This window comes from Colius striatus, chromosome 2, assembly GCF_028858725.1.
Source record: "Colius striatus isolate bColStr4 chromosome 2, bColStr4.1.hap1, whole genome shotgun sequence".
NCBI classification, from domain to species: domain Eukaryota; kingdom Metazoa; phylum Chordata; class Aves; order Coliiformes; family Coliidae; genus Colius; species Colius striatus.
Genome location: NC_084760.1, coordinates 50,227,538 through 50,246,016, shown reverse-complemented (window position 1 = coordinate 50,246,016; position 18,479 = coordinate 50,227,538). Strand labels below are relative to the sequence as shown.

At 42.2% G+C, this 18,479-nt stretch overlaps 1 protein-coding gene across 1 annotated transcript in view; it reads right to left on the bottom strand.

The window, feature by feature from the left end:
* SLC16A10 (solute carrier family 16 member 10) overlaps nucleotides 1–16,044 on the bottom strand; it is a 78,544-nt gene extending 62,500 nt beyond the window's left edge. Inside the window, exon 1 of the mRNA XM_061990511.1 lies at nucleotides 15,245–16,044. Within this exon, the coding sequence (XP_061846495.1) occupies nucleotides 15,245–15,626 (382 nt within the window). The 5' untranslated portion in view covers nucleotides 15,627–16,044. The remainder of the gene's footprint in view (nucleotides 1–15,244) is intronic.
* Between the last annotated feature and the right edge of the window lie 2,435 nt (nucleotides 16,045–18,479).

The following is an 18,479-nucleotide window of genomic DNA, read 5'->3' as shown; positions in this document are numbered from 1 at the left end:
ATTCTGTGATTCTGCAGTTCTGTGAATGATTGACACCAGTGCCATTTAGGAAAGTTGTATTGCACTTCAGTACTTATCATGCTTGTCAGAATACAACAAAACTCTCAAACATTTGCTTCAATAGTTCCTTACTGACCCAGATAAAAACAGGAAAAAGAAAGGCAAGGAGGAGAACAACTATATATAGCTTACCTATTTATGGTTTCAGCACTTGCCAGAAATAACTGAGGGCAAAAATGCAACTTCAAACCGATACTCCTTAAATTGGAGATAAGCATAAGAACAGACTAGCTTTTAAAATACTACAGTACTGTTTTCTACCACAAAACGTTTGTCATGTCCTACTAAACTGAAACTCATTGGTTACAGAACTTCAAAGGTCCAGGGCCTAAGCTAAACCAATTTCACATAGAAAATGACCTTATTACTATGAAACTACCTCATAAAATTTGGAGAGAATATCTAAAGGCAAAAAGTAACTGATGAAGCCAATGACAATGCCAACAGCAAAGCATAGCTGTAATCGGAAGCAGCACAAATCAATTCGGGAGATAAGAGCTTATATAATCAAGTAAATAACTCTGTCTTGATGCAGACTTTTCACTAGAGAGTAGCTTAACAAGACATGTCCTGCCTTGAAAATTAACAGATTGATTTTACCTTTGATCTCCAGTTCACCAGCCCTTAACAATTGGTGGAGGCTCCTTCTTCCTTCCTCTGCATTTACACTAGTCCCAAACTTTCCTCTCCTCGACTATCTTTGTGTAAACACTGCCAAGTTATTCTCTAGCCACCTCTGAAGTCTCCCACTAAACATTCATGCACTCCCCCAATCACAAACCCTTAACCCCATTCCTCTGTGTCTTTGTGTTATAGAAAGCTACACTCAACACTTCACTAAAAGGTTAGCCCCTACAGTCATTTAGTAAAGAAAATAAATAATTTTATTAAATATGCAGTCTCACTCTTAGTGTCAAGACTTAACTCATCACACTCCCAAGCTTTGAGTTTCGCACAAAGATGGGGTGTAGCTCTGGTAATGGCGTGGGGAGCCCAAGACAAAAGGAATTAATGGCCCTTACGATTCTTCTATCATTACATTTAAAGTTAAGAAAAGGTACATAGCAGATGCATTGCCTCTGCTAAAACAGTAGCAGTGAGGGTCTATAGCCTATTAGGAAACAGATAAGATATATACAAGATAGAGAGGTTGTAAGAGAGCAACCTCTGCCCTTCCTCTAGTTGAAGTGCTTGTGGGCTTTATGTCATATAGTCACAGATGTATAAAATTAACCATGAAACCTATCTACTACGCAGCATATGTAGCAGAAGTCTGAGATGCATCCTAAGCTCCAGAACAGGAAATATTCTTGGGGTTGCTTCTTAAGTATATTAACAATGTATTTTATCAGAATCATCCCTGGTTTAGAACACAGGGTTGAGTGCTAAAAAGAAAAAAAAGGTGTGGGCAACACCTAGCATTTAAAAGGAAAAAAAACCACGACAATTTCTGAGAAGATGCAAAAAATCTACTAGTCAGCTACAATCACACCAGAGATTCACAAACCAGTCAACTTGTCCACATTACTGTTACTAGCCATTTCTAAGGATAAATATGATCAACTTTAAATTACCTGCTTAAGTCCATTGAGCCTCTTCTATTTCAGATTTTAGCTTAACACACAAAAAATAAGTGGTGACCAAGTTTTAAGCCATTATGCCAAAGCTGTGGTATCTGTCACAGAAATTGTTCTCTTTCAGAAAAACAGAAATAAGTTGAAGAGAAACAACAGAATAGTTCACGCACCACTCTACAGAGCAAATGCTCAAGAAAAACAGAGCTCTAACCCTTTTTCAAAAATAATGTCTTGATTAAAAACAATTAAAGGCTTTCCATCTAAGAATAGTGTTTGTAATACCAACATCTTCTGCACAGTAAACAGATCAGCAATTTCTCAGGCTGAGTTCCCAACCCAAAGAACAAGCACTCAGTTTCCTCAGAACCCACACTGCTCACAAACAAAATGCTATGATTTATCACCTTCAGAAGGCAATATAGAACTTGTAGCAAATTTTCATCCTGAAATTAATTGTATCCTTCACTTGAAACTTACAGGAATGATCTCACGTTTGAAACTCTGAAACAGCCACATAGGTCCAGTTGTAGGCAGTCTTAAAGATATTACACAATTTTTTACCTGACTTTTAAATTTACTGTTCATAGTACCATATTTACCTACTCTGATCAGGAAAATATGTACTTAGAAGACTGGTAGGTGGGATACCTCATAAAACAGGAAAAATCTCAGCTGCTCAGAGGCAGCTATGACTATTCCAAAGAACAAGCATCAGAGTAATTGTCTGTCACTACCTGTATTTTCCCAATACAATTATCTTTAATAAATACAGATAGGTTATTTGCAAAGTATTTTAATATATGTTGATCAATTGCTGAAATAGTACAGGATCAGATTTTTTTTTTAAAGTATTAATACAGTATACAGTTGTTTTGTCACAGACCTTGATATAGAGATTGAATTTGTATCATGTAACACATATTAATATGAAATTAAATGTGTTCTGTTTTACAGAATCACAGAATCTTAAAGGATTGGAAGGGACCTTGAAAGACCATCTAATGCAACCCCCGTGCCAGAGCAGGACCACGTAGAGTAGGTCACACAGGAACTCGTCCAGGTGGGTTTTGAATGTTTCCAGGGAAGGAGACTCCACAATCCATCTGGGCAGCCTGTTCCAGTGCTCCATCACCCTCACAGTGTAGAAATCCTTCCTTATATTTCTTTGGAACCTCTTATGTTCCAGCTTCTACCCATTGCCCCTTGTCCTATCATTGGGCATCACTGAGAACAGCCTGGCTCCACCCTCCTGACACCCACCTTTTACATATTTGTAAACATTAATAAGGTCACCCTCAATGAGTCTCACTAATGAATCTTCTCCAAGCTAAAGAGTGCCAGTTCCCCCAGCCTTTCGTCAAAAGAGAGATGCTCCACTCCATCATCTTTGTGGTCCTGTGCTGAACTCTCTCCAGCAGTTCCCTGTCCTTCTTGAACTGAGGGGCCCAGAACTGGACAGAATATTCCCCGAGGTGGTCTCATGAGGCCAGAGTGAAGGGAGAGGAGATCCTCTCTTGACCTACTGCCCACAGCCCTTCTAATACACTCCAGGATGCCACATGTACAAAAGATTAATACTGTCTGAAAAGCAAATGCACTGAATAGGGTTAATTTCAGGATTAACACTATTTGAAATTAGAAGCTTAGAAAAGCTCTCTGTCACATTTCTTGACAACACTTACATAGGCAAATCAGTTTTGCAACTCTGAGGCAGAATGGATTGCATGCAACATACAATTTTATTTGCCTAATGTTAGAAAAAGCAATAAAAATTCGGAACACCAGAACTGGGTCACACTGATTGAACTTCTAACTATGCATACAAAGACTAACATTGTCCATTCCGATTTCAGGCAGCTGTACTCCAGCCTTCCCAGTAAGCTACCCAATTCTGTACTCATCCCCCCAACACCTTCAAGGGTCACTGGTTTCACTGCATGAAACTAAATGTTCATTAAACTGCTGTACTATGAACAAAAGACTTCAATATGTACAGAGGTGTAAAAAGCTGTTAATACCCCATGCTTCGATTTGTAAAATATGGGGTTACTCTGATAGGATTAGAAAATACATCTCAAGCTTGCACAATTTATTTAAGCTTCCAGAAGACTTCCTAGTGTTGATTTAATTTTCTAGATCACTGCCTGCACCCAGCAGTGTCAGAAATTATAAACTGAGAGTTCTAATTTCTTTCAAGTTTGGAATGCAGTGTTGGGTTTTGAAGAAAGGGCAATTTCAAATTCACTTCTACACGCCAAAACCATGAATATTTTCTTGAAAGTACATACCTTCAGTTTTGTCACACACATGACAACTTAAAACAACTTGAGGGACCACAGGCAGTATTTTTACAAATGAACTGAAGTAGAACCCAAAAGTCATACTATAAATTATACATTTAATATTTGAAAAAAAATGGTATCTAGCAACACTACATCAACTTTCTGAGAATGTTGTTGCTTTGAACCATGACACATATGTCACTGACATGTCCAAAATATACACCATAGTTTTCATTCTCCAGTTTCAGTCTCATTTGCTTTGAGGTTAACAGCATCTTAGGTGAAGTACCATTACTCACTTTTACCTCTCAAAAAATAAGCAGTATTCTATAGCAGCTGATGTCATCAACCAGTTCAAATAACTTTGAAATTACTGTAGTAGTCACTAAACATAGAGAAAACTAACAACTAGCAGGCTTCCAGTCTCACCAATGTAACCCACTGAGATTATTCCAACCTCAGAATGTTCTCCTGCATCTTTAACTGCAACACAGGATCAGCTTGCTGTTCAAGTAAGGCCTGGCTGTGTGGCCCAAGAACACTCAATACTTCTCATTCTTTTGACAGGAGATACAGGCCAGATTGGTTTCTGGTTTACACCAGTGTCCTTGTTGTTCAACTGTACATTCTGTATACTGTTTACTTAGCAGTCAACCAGACTCTAATCTAGGGCAAAGCAGCTCCTTAGAAGACATCACAAGAGTGCATGCCTGGGTATAGAAGACAAACAAGACAGCCACACTAGTCAGTCCAAGGACAACAGGGGGCTCTGGAGTGCTGATACCAGAGACAGCACAGACAAAAAACCTCCAAAGATATGGTCTATCTATAACATCCAGTGAAGTTCATTTTAGTGTGTACCAACTTTCTGTTTTCTTCTTGAATTCTTTGGCTCTTAAGCATTCAGTGCAATACAGTAAAAGTTTAAACTAGAACTTCTCTAATTAGAGGAATCCCTTTTTTATGTTACAGTTAAATGTGGGGTTTGGTTTGGGTTTTGGTTTTTTTTCAAGAGTAACTTTCCTACTTTGTACCCAAGAACACAGTTCCTGAACATAGTATAACAAACTGGCAACTATCAAAGCTGTGTTTTGTTCCGAAAGAAAGGACTGTTCATTCCTTCCAGACTACAAAAACAGAAAGCTTAAAGATCAGGTTTTTTAGGACATTCTGCCATAGAGTTTCATCCTTGCTCAGAGTTAAAGCATTGATAGACTAGATTATTAATTATTAAATATTTTTTACATCTGTCAACTGTGGTATCAACATACTTTCCAATGGAACAAAAAGACTTTTAGGGTACTTACCCGATGCATTTTCTATTTGGAACCTTAATATCTTGGAAAAAAAAAAAAAAGAAAGGCTAAAACCCTGACTGTAAGCCAGAAGACAATCCTTACTGCCCATTTAACAAGTCATTTCCAAGAGGATAAGAGAATTAAATTTATAGCTAGCATGTTTTCAATTACTTATTATTCCTCATACATGTATGTTCTTTAAAAATGCAAAACTATTCCGAGGTACTTTGAACATATACATAAAGTACAAAGCAAAGTGTCAAACAAAGTCCACTGCAGAAGACAGCCAAAAAATTCACTACTTCTGCTTATTGCTGCAAAAAGGCAACAAGAAAGTTGCTTTAAAACTTGCACTCCAAGTACAATCCACCGGCTAAGGGAAACCATGTTCCATGGGTTTTTAGATATGGTGCTGATAAAAGCAAGAGGCTGGGCTCAACATTCCAGCAATCTCTTCCTGTGTGTGGGAACCGATGATTTTTAAATTGGTTCCATCCTTGCTAAAAGGCTGCTACTTAAACTTAGTTAGTAGAACATTTCTACCCAGTTCCCATGAAAAGTAGTGGTGAGATATAAAGCAGAGCTGCTATTATTGTAATAAATTACATTCATGGAAGTAAAACAGATAATGTAAGATCACGAGGGAATGTTCTCATAGAATTATCCTTCCTGTACATAGTCTGAGGCTGCATTAACTATGTGTTCACAAAACAAAACACTACAAAATGTGGAAGACACAGGAAAGAACTATGTGATCCCTTCTGCCACAATGAGTATTTTAGAATAAAGCAGTTGTATTTTCAGTGCTAAATCAGCTTGGATGCAAGTTTTCAGTATCTCTCTTTCTTTGTAGTTCACACAGCAGAAGCAATTTTTAATGGACAATTATTTGCTAAGCATCAATGTTTATTGAAAATTCTTTTTGTTTCTTAGCGACATAGAGCAATGTAAGTTAGAATCTTAAGAATATTCCTCTCATTTCAAAGCATGAATTTTGAAGTGCAGGATTCTAATAAAAGCTTTTATCCATAATTCAGACCAACAAGCCCTTCTCTTAGAATCACAGAATGGTAGTGGTTGGAAGTGACCTCTAAAGATCATCTTAAGTCCAACTCCCCTGCTCAAGCAGGTCCACCTAGATCAAGGAACAAAGGAATACATACAGGCAAGTTCTGAAAATCTCCAGAGAAGGAGACTCCACATCCCCCCTGAGCAGCCTGTGTCAGGGCTCCCTCACCCTCAGAGGAAAGAGTTTCTTCTCACATTCTTGTGTTCCAGCTTGTGCTTGTTACCCCTTGTCCTGTCACTGGCCTCATCCTCTTGACATAAATACTTAGAAGTATTTAAAAGATGTAAGTACTTCTAAGTACTTCTGTCTCCTCTTCTCCAGGCTGAACAGCTCCAGGTCTTCCAGCCTTTCCTCATAAGGAAGATGCTTCAGTCCCTTGATCACCTTGGTGGCCCTGCGCTGGACTCTCTCCAGCAGTTCCATGTCCCTCCTGAGCTGGGGAGCCCAGAACTGGACACAGAACTCCAGATGAGGCCTCACCAGGGCAGAGTAGAGGGGGAGAAGAACCTCCTTTGACCTGCTGGCCACATTCTTCTTGATGCATCCCAGGATGCCATTGGTCTTCTTGGCCACAAGGGCACATTGCTGGCTCATATTTAGCTTATTATCAATCAGGACTCCCAGGTCTCTCTCTGCTGAGCTGCTCTTCAGCAGTTCGACCCCCAACATGTACTGGTGTGTGGGGTTGTTCCTTCCCAGATGCAGGACTCTGCACTTGTCCTTGTTGAACCTCATGAGGTTCCTCTCTGCCCATCTCTCAAGCCGGTCAAGATCCCACTGAATGGCAACACAGGCTTCTGGGGAATTAGCCAGTACTCCCAGTTTGATGTCATCAGCCAACTTGCTGAGGGTACACTCTGTCCCCTCATCCGGTTTGTTGATGAAAATGTTGAACAAGACTGGCCCCAGAACCAATCCCTGTGGAACCGTGCTGCCCACAGATCTCCAATTTGACTCAGCTCCATTGATCACCACCCTCTGGGCTCTGTCATTCAGCCAGCTCTCCATCCACCTCACCGTCCACTCATCCAAGCCACACTGCCTGAGCTTTCTGATGAGGATGTTATGGGAGATGATGTCAAGGGCCTTGCTGAAGTCAAGGCAGATGACATCCACTGCTCTCCCCTCATCTAGCCAGACGGTTGCGCACTCATATAAGGCTCGACCCAGTGATGATGTTACAAAAAACTGTCTTAAAAATCCAGACAAAGATTTATATAAGTATATCTGAACAGTAAATGGAATCTTTTTCTACATACATTTTGCTTAAGAGTCTAGAGAGCATCAAGAGTTCCAACAACAAAATTTTCATAGAATCATAGAATGGCTTGGGTTGGCAGGGACCTTGAAGATCCCCTAGTTCCAACCTCCATGGTGGGAACATTTTCCAGTCGACCAGGTTGCTCAGAGTCCCATCCAACCTGGCCTTCAACACTTCCAGGGCTGGGGCATCCTCAACATCTTTGGGCAACCTGTTGCAGTGCCTCACCACTCTCACAGGGAAGAACTTCCTAATATCTGATCTAAATCTACCCTTTTTCAATTTAAAGCCATTACCCCTTGTCCTATCACTACATGCTCGTGCCAAAATTCCCTCCCCAGCTTTCCTGTAGGCCCCTTTAAGTACTGGAAGGCTGCTCTAAGATCTCTCCAGAGATGTTTCTTCTCCAGGCTGAGCAACTCCCAGTCTCTCAGCCTGTCTTCCTAGGACAGGTGTTCCAGCCCTCTGATCATCTGCATGGTCCTCCTCTGGACTCCTTCCAACATGTCCAAGTCGTTCTCATGTTAATTTTCTTAACATTTGGTAAACTAAAAATGCTTTCATGTGACTGATGAAATGCTTATTCCCAAATGTTTTCTTAATAGTAACAAATTAATCCATAAATCTAGAAATGAGGAACTGAAATACAGATTAGGATAGTTTCCCAATGTATAGCAATTCTACAGTTAAACTTGAACTGCCACCAGTTTCTCAGTTAAGGTTATCTGCCTGTGACTCTTCAAATAGAAATATCTATATAAAAGTTTAGAAAACACTAAATACTGAAATTCACAAGACTGTTGAACCTTCAACATTATGAAAGGGGTTGGCTTAGAGTACAGATCTAACAGCACAGAGAAGGCAGCCAAACACAGCAGTGTTATTGGTTTAGGAAAAGACCTTTAGGATCATCAAGTCCAACCACTAACCTCACACTGCCAAGCCCACCGCTAAGCCATGTCCCTAAAATGTTATCATATTATCAGGAAACTTTAAAGTGTCTGGAGGCAAAGCAGACTAAGTTAAAAGATGCAATCATCTTTACAGATAGGCCAACAGCACTAAACACTGGTATGCCTTGCAAAGCTTAAGAAGAGAGTTTATTAGCAAACATATACATTTTGCTAACTTCTTTAGAATGCAGTTATTTAGGCCAACTCAAAAATCAGAAAGTATCTGAGGAATCTCAAAGAATGGCAGCCAAAAGGGATGAATATGACCTTGAACTGACTACCGGAATTAATTTAACAAGACAAGTTGAAGAGTAAGGAGCAACACACACTGGAAAACTTCCAATACAATTAAACTCCACTGAATGCAGGTACTAATAAAAAGCAGCAAAAAAACCCATTAGGTTACATGATGACACACAATCTCTTTCTTCTCTGTATTACAGACAGTTATAGAAGCATCAGAGAAGACGACAAAGAAATAACATTAACCAAGAGCATGAAAAACGTTCCACACAAAACAACACTATGAAGACTTGAAAGATTTACCCATGGAAAAAACACAAGGAAAGACATGCATGAATATATATACACACGGACACAGTTTCAAGCCACTTTGCTGGAAAGCAGTGGCAGATGACAGACCAGCAAGCCATCTAGGTAAAGTATCTTCAAAATGAAGAACAAAAAAGTTTCTTCTGCTACTTGGAAAGTATTCACCCACCTGCAGAACAGTCTAGCCACAACATACCACTGCATACTTGGTTTTGAAATGAGAATACTCATTAAAAGGAATTTCTATGCACGCTTTAGAAATTGACATTTAAAGATGAGACTGGAAAACACAGAGTTTTAACACTATCTTAAGAACCAGCAAACAAAGCATTTCTCTTATGAATGAAAAACGAGCAAAAAAAAAAAAAGTTTTGCTTTAACATTTTCACTTAATCTTTTTAAAATATATTTTAAACTATTTTAATCTCATGTTGAAAAACTTTCTCATTGCTTGGATGCATGCAAGTACGTTATCACTGCTACAAGGAGGCACCAAACTACATTTATCTTTTTAGTGTTGTACCAATGTAAAAGCTTCAAGAGAACACCTTTATTGATAAAGTTACACTAACAGAAAATTACTCTGCAGGACATTCAATGGCATTTTGCTTTCATCCAACTCTTCTCATCATGAATAAAGTGCAGTAAAACCCTAGTATGTAGGCGGCTTTGGTTAAAGGAGATTTTAGAGGATATATTTTTGTCTGAAAGGCAGCACACAAACTCACCACTTAAGGCATGTGCATTTAATGCAGAGTGGTGACAACGGCCAGTCATCTTCAGAATTTCATAGGGACATCTATCCCCACAAAACTGAAGTACTATCTTTCAGATACATTATTCTCCCCAACTAAGCAACTTGTTGCAAGTCAATCTGCAGCTGTGACAAAGATCTAACCAGTGTGAACTCCAAGAAGAGGAAAACCACAAAAAGACAGTCTAACTAGCAGGCACAGACTACTCAACCAGTCTGCAAATTCCCTATCAAGGGTACAAGAAAGATGCTCCAGGTCTGGCAGCATAAAGATATATCTGTATGTGTCTGGGCATAAAGTGCAGTGGTAGTAACTACTCTGTCCTAGAGACAGACATACCAAAGAAACGACCTTCAGCTTCCCAGTTTTACCAAGTCAATTTCAACTATTCCAGAGTCTGCTTTTAAATACATATTTCTACTCACAAAGCCAGGTCAAGAGAGTACAAAAATATTATTACTTCTGAATAAAATATATTGTTACTTTTACATCAGGTTAGTCTTTGGACAATCTGCTCCTGTTGCCGATTCCCTGTGCTGGTTTCAGTGGTTGCACACACATGGGAAGGAAGGCACACTACAGCAGCATCGATGCCCATCAGTCTGAATTTTTGTGGAACTCCATCCTTCATTGCAACATAATCCTTATTCAAAGTGTTACATAACAGTGTGCTTTCTTGTATCTTGCACACATTAAAATTGTGTGCTCTGATAACTTCTGTGTTCCAAATTTTACTTCTTTCTTCTTAAAAATAGAGAAAAAAGAAATCTACTGTTCTCTCATAAGCCACATGACATAGTTGCATCTTGCCAAGCTTCCCAGCTTAGTGGAAACCACACAAAGTTGAAAGTGGGGTTCTGAAGGACAGTTGCCGAACAAGATCTTGAATGACAAGAAGACTGCTGATGATGTTTTTATCTCTGAAGCAAAACTCAGGAAGATAGCAAGACTCAGGAAGGGGCAAAGGAAAAGAATTCAAACTGTCCTTTTACATTCAAAAGCCAGCCCTGCTCATCAAAACTAAGCAAAATGGTAGCAGTTCAGTTGTTCCCAAAACTTGTAAATCTTTGTGGCCATCCAACATTATTTTGACAGTACTCAAGTAATGGCCTGGATCTGACAGCAAAAGCTGAATTATCATCCCTGCCCTATCAAACCTGCAGCAATCCAGCTCCAAAAGTCCTGAAAGCGTTGATGCTGTTAAGCCAGGTCAATTAATTACCAATCATGCTGATGTCCAGATACAGCACCCCAGGCTGTACCTGAAAAAGTCAAGTAGACACACACAAGCACAGGAATAACCAGCTCAGGCCAGCTGATGTACTGACTTCTAGTAGCACTTGCCAACATAAAACAAACGTGAGGATGCTGAACAGTAACAACAGTGTACATCCTCCCTGTGCCAGGCTATTTGTACAAGTGAAGACGAACTACACAGAAAAGAATCCAGTGGCATTACAGAAGTAGCACTGTAAATCACAGAACGAGGAGTAAATAAACTAGTAGAACTAGTATTTTAATCTTAATTTCTTCTAAGTAAAACTCAGTATTTTCATCTCTGTTGCCACAAGTATCTTTGTATTTATTTGCCTTTTGAAAATAGGTATGTGTATATGGACACACCAAAACCTATGTAAGTAGAGATATCTATCAAGAGAGCCCAACACAGATCTAAATGAGGCTAATATCAGACCTCTGACAGAGAATATGATAGCTGGCTCAGTGCTCCCAGTCCCCCTGTGCCAACACCAACAGGGAGAGGAACTCAACAGAACCTGGACTGGCCCTGGGCTCCAATCCTTTAACTTCAAGCCTGATTAGACCACAGCAGCATTTGAATGCTAGAGGCCTACTACGTCTGTCCCACTGCCAAGGGCTAAGAGCCTCCGCCATCAACATTGTGTTCTTCCATCCAACTTTCTCTTCCCATACAATGGACTATAAACAATGAAACGAGTATCTTCCTGAGGCTTCAGACGCACCTTTCCAGTAGTTTTACACTTGTGCTGGGGGCTTCTCCTCTTCTCTACTCACGCATCCATTAGCTTTTTGAACAAAAAAAATGACTGCACATGGAAACATTTATATAGTGCACCACAAAAGCAGTTTTTTTTACTAGTACGAATACCAAAATATTGCATACTACGTATGTTCAAAATTAGAATTAATGACCCTTGAAGAAATTTATGAACTCTCTATAACCCACTATGATAACAGATTCTACTAAAGGCAAAATGGGGGGTGGGCGGCAGAAGTGACTCTACCTTGCAGATAAAGAGTGGAAGAAGCCAAAAGTACAGGCAAGTGGAAAGAACCAAAAATCCTGGGGCAACGCTGCCTCAGAATGCAGTGTCAGTACTGGATAAATAAGATGAGTAACACAATTAACATTGCTGCAAGATTTAGAAGTGCTTATGCTGGGGCTTACAGAGGGTTCACAAGTTTCTTCAACAGTCATCTAATTATAGTAAATATCCATCTATCTACTAAAAATAACAAAAAATCGCACATAGTACAGTTATTTAGTTCCCTCTCATGTTGCCCTACACAGAAATAGGCATCAATTAAGATATTTTAAAGTGTTATTAAGATATAACAAAAATAACATCCACTATAGTCTGCTTAATTCCTCTTTTGGAGGAAAACATCAGTCAAGAGACAACCACTGGCTGATCCCAAACAACAGGCATAAAAGCACCTGTAGCAACACATATGCTTCTAGTAACAGGTAAATAATCCTGTAGTTCAAAAGCAAACAAACAAACAAAAAAAACCCCTTGAACTCTGTGGTACTCTGGACCAACTGCAAGATTCCACTGACACCTGGAGTCCTAGGAGATTGTCTGGGATATTCAAGCCTCTCAAAAAAACAGCATTGCAGATTTTAAAGACTTTTTATTTTTCCAGAAGGATTAGAATACTACAGTTTGTATTCCAAAGCAAATCCACATAGGAGGAAAACTTTCAATACAGACCTCAATTTTCAAATTCATTACACCTGACTCAAACTCACTTTCCAGTGACAGTTTTGAGTTGCAATCTGTCTGAACAAAAGAGACTAACTAGATTAAGTACTATAATCAATACCATGGGAATGATCAGGCTGGAGTTTTCTCTAACACTGAAATCATACTGACTTTATCCTATTAATCATTCTTTCTACAGTATGTCATTTAATCCATCAGTGTTCAGTAAAAGCAACACTAGGCGCAATTTGACGTTTCTGATCACACTCACCTTTATTGCAAGCTAAATATTGTATCAGAATTTGTTTTGAGTCACTCCTTGTCCTGTCTTCTCCATAATAAAAAATAATGATCAATTTCTAGGCAATCAACTTCAACATTAAGGAATAAAAAGTTCTGTTTGACAGCTGCTGCTTAGCCCTTATGGTGGCCAGACCCACTAAGAGTAGTTTCAAGTACTAAAAGGAAGAACAACTTTTTGTGTTCTGCTGTTTACAGGAGGCACTTCTATGTGTTCACGTGAAGGAGGACTGAAAATAAGTCATCTAGTCAAGGCAGCTATCTCATGGTATTTCCCCAGCTTAAACCCATTTGGATTTTAAAAAGCAGAACAAGCATCTTCTGCATTACTCAAACTAGAGCACATGACAAAGAAAAACAAAATGCAGCTGTAGCACTTTTTTTTAAATAAAATATATAATTTTTAAAGTAATCCAGAGATGCTGGGTGCATCCAGGACTCAGGACTCTGTGCCCTTTTAAGCAGAATGTAAAACAACTAGACTCCAAAGTGAGCTTCTATTTTTTCCCCCCACTCTTTTCTGCAAATTTTCAAAAACATGGGTGGAGCACACCCTCAATCTCATCTCACTTAAACACCAGTCGTGCAATTACTCTTCTGGAAGGTAAGAGATAATAATTTCAATCCTCCTCTTGTTGATTATTTTGACCCCTGCACTATCGCCTTAAAAGTAATTATTTTTTTTTTAAAGTACAAGAAGACTCTTTCAAGAGTTCCTTACTAGAGGACCAGATCCTCAGAAAATGCAATTACACTCCTGTACCTGTGCATTTCCCATCTAGGAATGGGGTGCTGCCACACTTGATGTATAGGCACACTTTCTAGCTCAAGAAACACCAAGAAACACACCTTATACAAACAGTTCAGACACTGGCAAGTGCATTACTTCATGCTCCACCACAGCTTTACAGCTTTCTCACTTCAGTCAAAATACCTGCCCTGGTGGTATACTTCAGATTTCTAAAAAAAAAATAGTTGTTAAATCAGAGAAGAAAAATTAGCTTCTTTTGTCTCCCAGATGTCAACTGTAGGCCTACTTATCCTGATATTAATGGAGACATAAACGTCAAAAGTCTTTCAAAGGTCTGCACCATCACGTCGTACTAAGAAAGTTTCCTAGAAGGCTTTTGCATCTCTGAAGGGCTATGTTACTGGAACAGCTTTTTTAGTAAGGAACAAATCCATAAAAGACAATGGAGAGTTTTTCCATATTTGTTTTTAATATTTTAATGTATAAGCTACATCTCAGATAAGCCAACTGTATATTTTTTACTATTATAAATTATTGTAATTATTGTTATTCCCCTGAGAGCCAAATACTGCCTTAACCTACAATGTCAAAGCACAAGGTAATTTTCAAAGACAACTTACATAAATTAAATAGAACATATACTCACCTTTGAATTAATTGATACTTATGTGTCTAGAATGATTTAGGTCAGTAACAGTAGAGTGTAGATTTGATTGCAATAGCACTGTTATGCCTTTAGAGTTTAGTAAACACCATTAACTTTACGGTTGAGTTTTGAGATGCTAAGATATTGGTTACAGCCATAACTCAGCACATCAAAATGCTGGTTTTGGCAACTTGTAAGCCCATTCTTGACGTATTTCAAGTGCCACTATACCATAAAGTTCATTAATCATTTAGACTCATCATTAGGCTAATGGGAGTGGGGGGATAAAACTTTCTGGGACTGAGAGTACGCATTTTTCCCCATAATGCACGATGACAGATGCCTAAAAATGCCGCTATGAAAGGAGACTGAGTACACCTGCTTCTCTCCCTGCAGCTTCCCCCCATCGATGTCCCAAGAGCTCGCGGCTCCGAGCGCTGCCTCTGGAGCTTGGCTGTGATCACAAGCCCCCGCAGAGAGATCAGCTTCTCCTCGCCTCAGTAAAATGAGCATTTCAGAGTCCCGCAGCCCAGCCCCACGTGCTTGCGGCGGGACTAGCTCCGGCCCGAGCCTCCCGCTTGCCCGCCTGCCCCGAGGGGTCTCACCGCCCGTGGACGAAGAGGCGGGACGGGCGGCAGCCACGCTGCGGGCCGGCCCCGACAGCCCCGCGGGGCACGGACACTGACAGCCAGAGCTACGAGCGGCAGCACCTTCTCCGCTCGGGCCGGGGCTCAGCAAGGCCCGGGACAGACCCCTTCCCTCGCCGCCCCTCACCTGTTTTGAACACCATCTGCTCGTCCTTGCTGCCGCCGAAGAGCTCGAGCATGGAGACGAAGAGGACTCCACAGGAGTTCTGAATGCCGAAGACGGCGCCGTTGCACCACATGGCGGCCAACATCACCACCCAGCCCCAGCCGCCCTCGGGGGGCTCAGGCGCCGCGTTCCCGGGGCTGCCCGCGTTCCCGGGGGCCTCCGGAGCTGCCCGGGGCTGGGCCCCGTTCTCGCCGCTCGGCGCGGCCGGGCTGCCGCTCAAGGGGCAACACTCGCTGCCGTTCTCCCGCCGCGGCTCCGGCTCCACCACTGCCGGGCCGGGCAGGGGGGCGGCGGTGGGGTCCCCCGCGCCCTGCGGTGCCAGTTGCTCACTCACTGGCGCCATCCTCAGCCGCACCGCGGAGCGGGCACCAGACCCTCCCCAAGCGCCGCTCCTGCCTTCCTCCCTCTCCTCGCGACCTCCCGGCCCTCGCACGCCTCAGCCCCTCGGCGGAGGAGCCGCGGGCATCCTGCAGTACTGTGGCTGTCTATCTGTCTGTGAGCGAGCGAGGCCGCCCCGCCCGGGCGCCCCACACACACGCTCCCCCCTTGCTTCCCGCCGCGCCGCGCGCCGTGGGGGTGACCCGTCGCCGCCGCTTTATTTTAAAAGGGGGGCTCCCGTGGGGGCGTCAGCGGCACGAGGGTTTTCCTCCGCGCCGATTGGCTGAGGGAAGGGAGGCGGGGGGGAGGCGGGGGGTGTGCAGGGGAAGGGAGAGACGAAGCCACGCTCCCCTTCACCCCCACCCCCCCTTTCCGCCCGCCCTCCGCTCTGCCTCTTCAGCCGAGGAGGTGGGGCGTGGCCGCGGCGTGTCAGCGACGGCGATAAGCGCTCGTGCGGCGGCCCCTCGCCGCCGCCGCCGCCACCGGTCGGGGCGGGGAAGCGGGGGCGGGGTGAGTCGCGAGGCTGAAAGTCAACGGCTAACGGCCGCCGCTCGCTCTGGGCGGGCGGCGAGCGCCTCAAGTCTCCACACACAGGTACCGCACGTCGCCCTCGCCAGACCCGGCGGCGAGAGTGGTAAACAAGCCCCTGGCCGCGCTCCCTGGCCAGAGTTAGTTCCCCATGAGGCAGGGCAGTTAACGCCCTGCAGTGTCCTGGTGCGGCTAACCCTTTTATGGACAGCCGGGAACGGAGAGAAAAGCCTAAAAGTCGCTTCCTGGCGGTTTGCTGACAACAACCAAGCAAAGGAAAACCGCCCCAAAACGCTGAGCCCCAAACGCCGCTCCGCGCCTCCCGCCCCAACTCGGCCCGGCCCTCCTACATTGGCGGCTGTTGCTCTTCCCTCACGGCCGCTGCTCGGCCCTGACCGGCGCTCTCTCAGCCCCGACGAAATCTCCCTCTGGGAAGGGAGGGAGGGAGGGCCCGGGTTCGGAGTTCCCCGGTTTGGAGGCTCACCGCTCCAAGGCCCTCAGGCCACCCGCCGTCCGCAGGGAGCTCCTCTCAGGGACAGCTCTCCACCTCCCATTGCGCCACTCTTAGCATCTTGCCAGGGGTGATCGTGGTGAAACCGTTTCTCACCCGTTGTCTTCAAGAAAAAATACTGCATTTGCACACCTAATGAAATGTTTCCCCCTTGCATAGAGACACCAGTTCCTAACCTTTCTTCCCCACAGCCAGAAAAGTGAGAGGACAGGGAAAGCTGAGGTCAGGAATGTTAAATGACAAGCTTTTTTTTTTTTTTGATGGGAGATACTGCTTCCGAATTTTCAACAGCACATCTGTTTGTATATTTGGCAGCTACTTATGTGTTAAGCAGTTTGGGCCTGATGAGGAAGAGGATCTTCTTGACAGTAAGTCAACAGACTAAATCTGGATACTTCATCCTTCTCCATCCTTCCCTCAGAGCCTGGGCTGCTGCTGCTGCCGTATCAGTTGTACCACCCAACTTCCTTGCCTGCCACTTAAAAGCCTCTTCCTCCATTTTTTTGATCCTGAATCATCTTTTCCTGCCTACCTACCACTGGCCACATGAGGAAACAAAACTTAGTCCAAAATAAAGCACAAATTACTCACTCGCTGCTTAAAAAGTAGTAGCTAAAGAAAGAAAACCGTATAATGATGTAATGAAAACCAAGTATTAAAATGCACACTGAAAGTGTGTCAGCTTTACAAATGCCTGACTTTTAGAATTAATACAACAGCAGTAGAATACAGGGAAAAAGAAGCCCGTAACAAAACACAATATACCTGTATGCAATGCATAATAATTGTCAAAGCACAGAGAGAACTTTTGGCTGACCATTGAAAAACACATCTGTTCCCCCTGAGGAACAGGTTTTAATGCTTATGAAGAACCCCAAGCCTGTCATAACCTTAAATACTCTTGGAATATTGCGTAAACAACTTAACATGCAAAAATTAACACTTCACATTCCCCAGCCAGTCTTTGTCCAGAGGCTGTCGTACAAATCTATTGAGCTTTCTTACAATAAATCAAACTTTGCCCACCATGATATAACATTTTTCAACAGTTACGACAGAGTGAACCTTTTTTGGAACTAGATTCAATCTTCATTACATTTGTCAGCAATGATTAACTTCATTCAACTTTTGATTGCATAGGAATAAACAAGGACAAAATCCAAGATTGGATCTTATTACCACTGACCAGAAGGGGCCTAGTTCTGCAATCATTTAAATACGTCTCTGACTTAGCTAGACCCCTCACATTGCTTCACCTCCCTGGATGGGGAGCCTACGAACTGTATGATAGGTGGTCAAATCAGCTTGAGGGAAGCACCGTATATTTTTTTCTGCTTTGGACAGTGCCCAGTTAGGCACAAGACTAATTCCTCCTCTGCATGTTTTTCAATATAATATTTACATATTGCAGTTTCATTTCCCTATTTCCCATAACCACTGTAATGGCTTTCCCTGCCTTCCCCCCTCTTTTTAAGATAAAGGACATGTCTTTAAATAAAAAACAAAAAAACAACCACCACTGTGAACATATGGTGTGTAACTTCTACCTCTGGACTTTTTTTTAAAATAGATTCTATTTTCCAGTTCATAAATGTTTCTTATCTCCCAATTAGTAAGAAATAACTCTCTTCATTTTCTCCTCTAGTTGCTGCAAATAGAGTCACAAAATCTGATTCTCCACTACATAAAATCTTAATAAATTTGATGGCTGTAACTATTCTACATGTTCCCTCAGTATTCAGTATATTATTGACCTATTGCTATTTATCTAAACTCAAA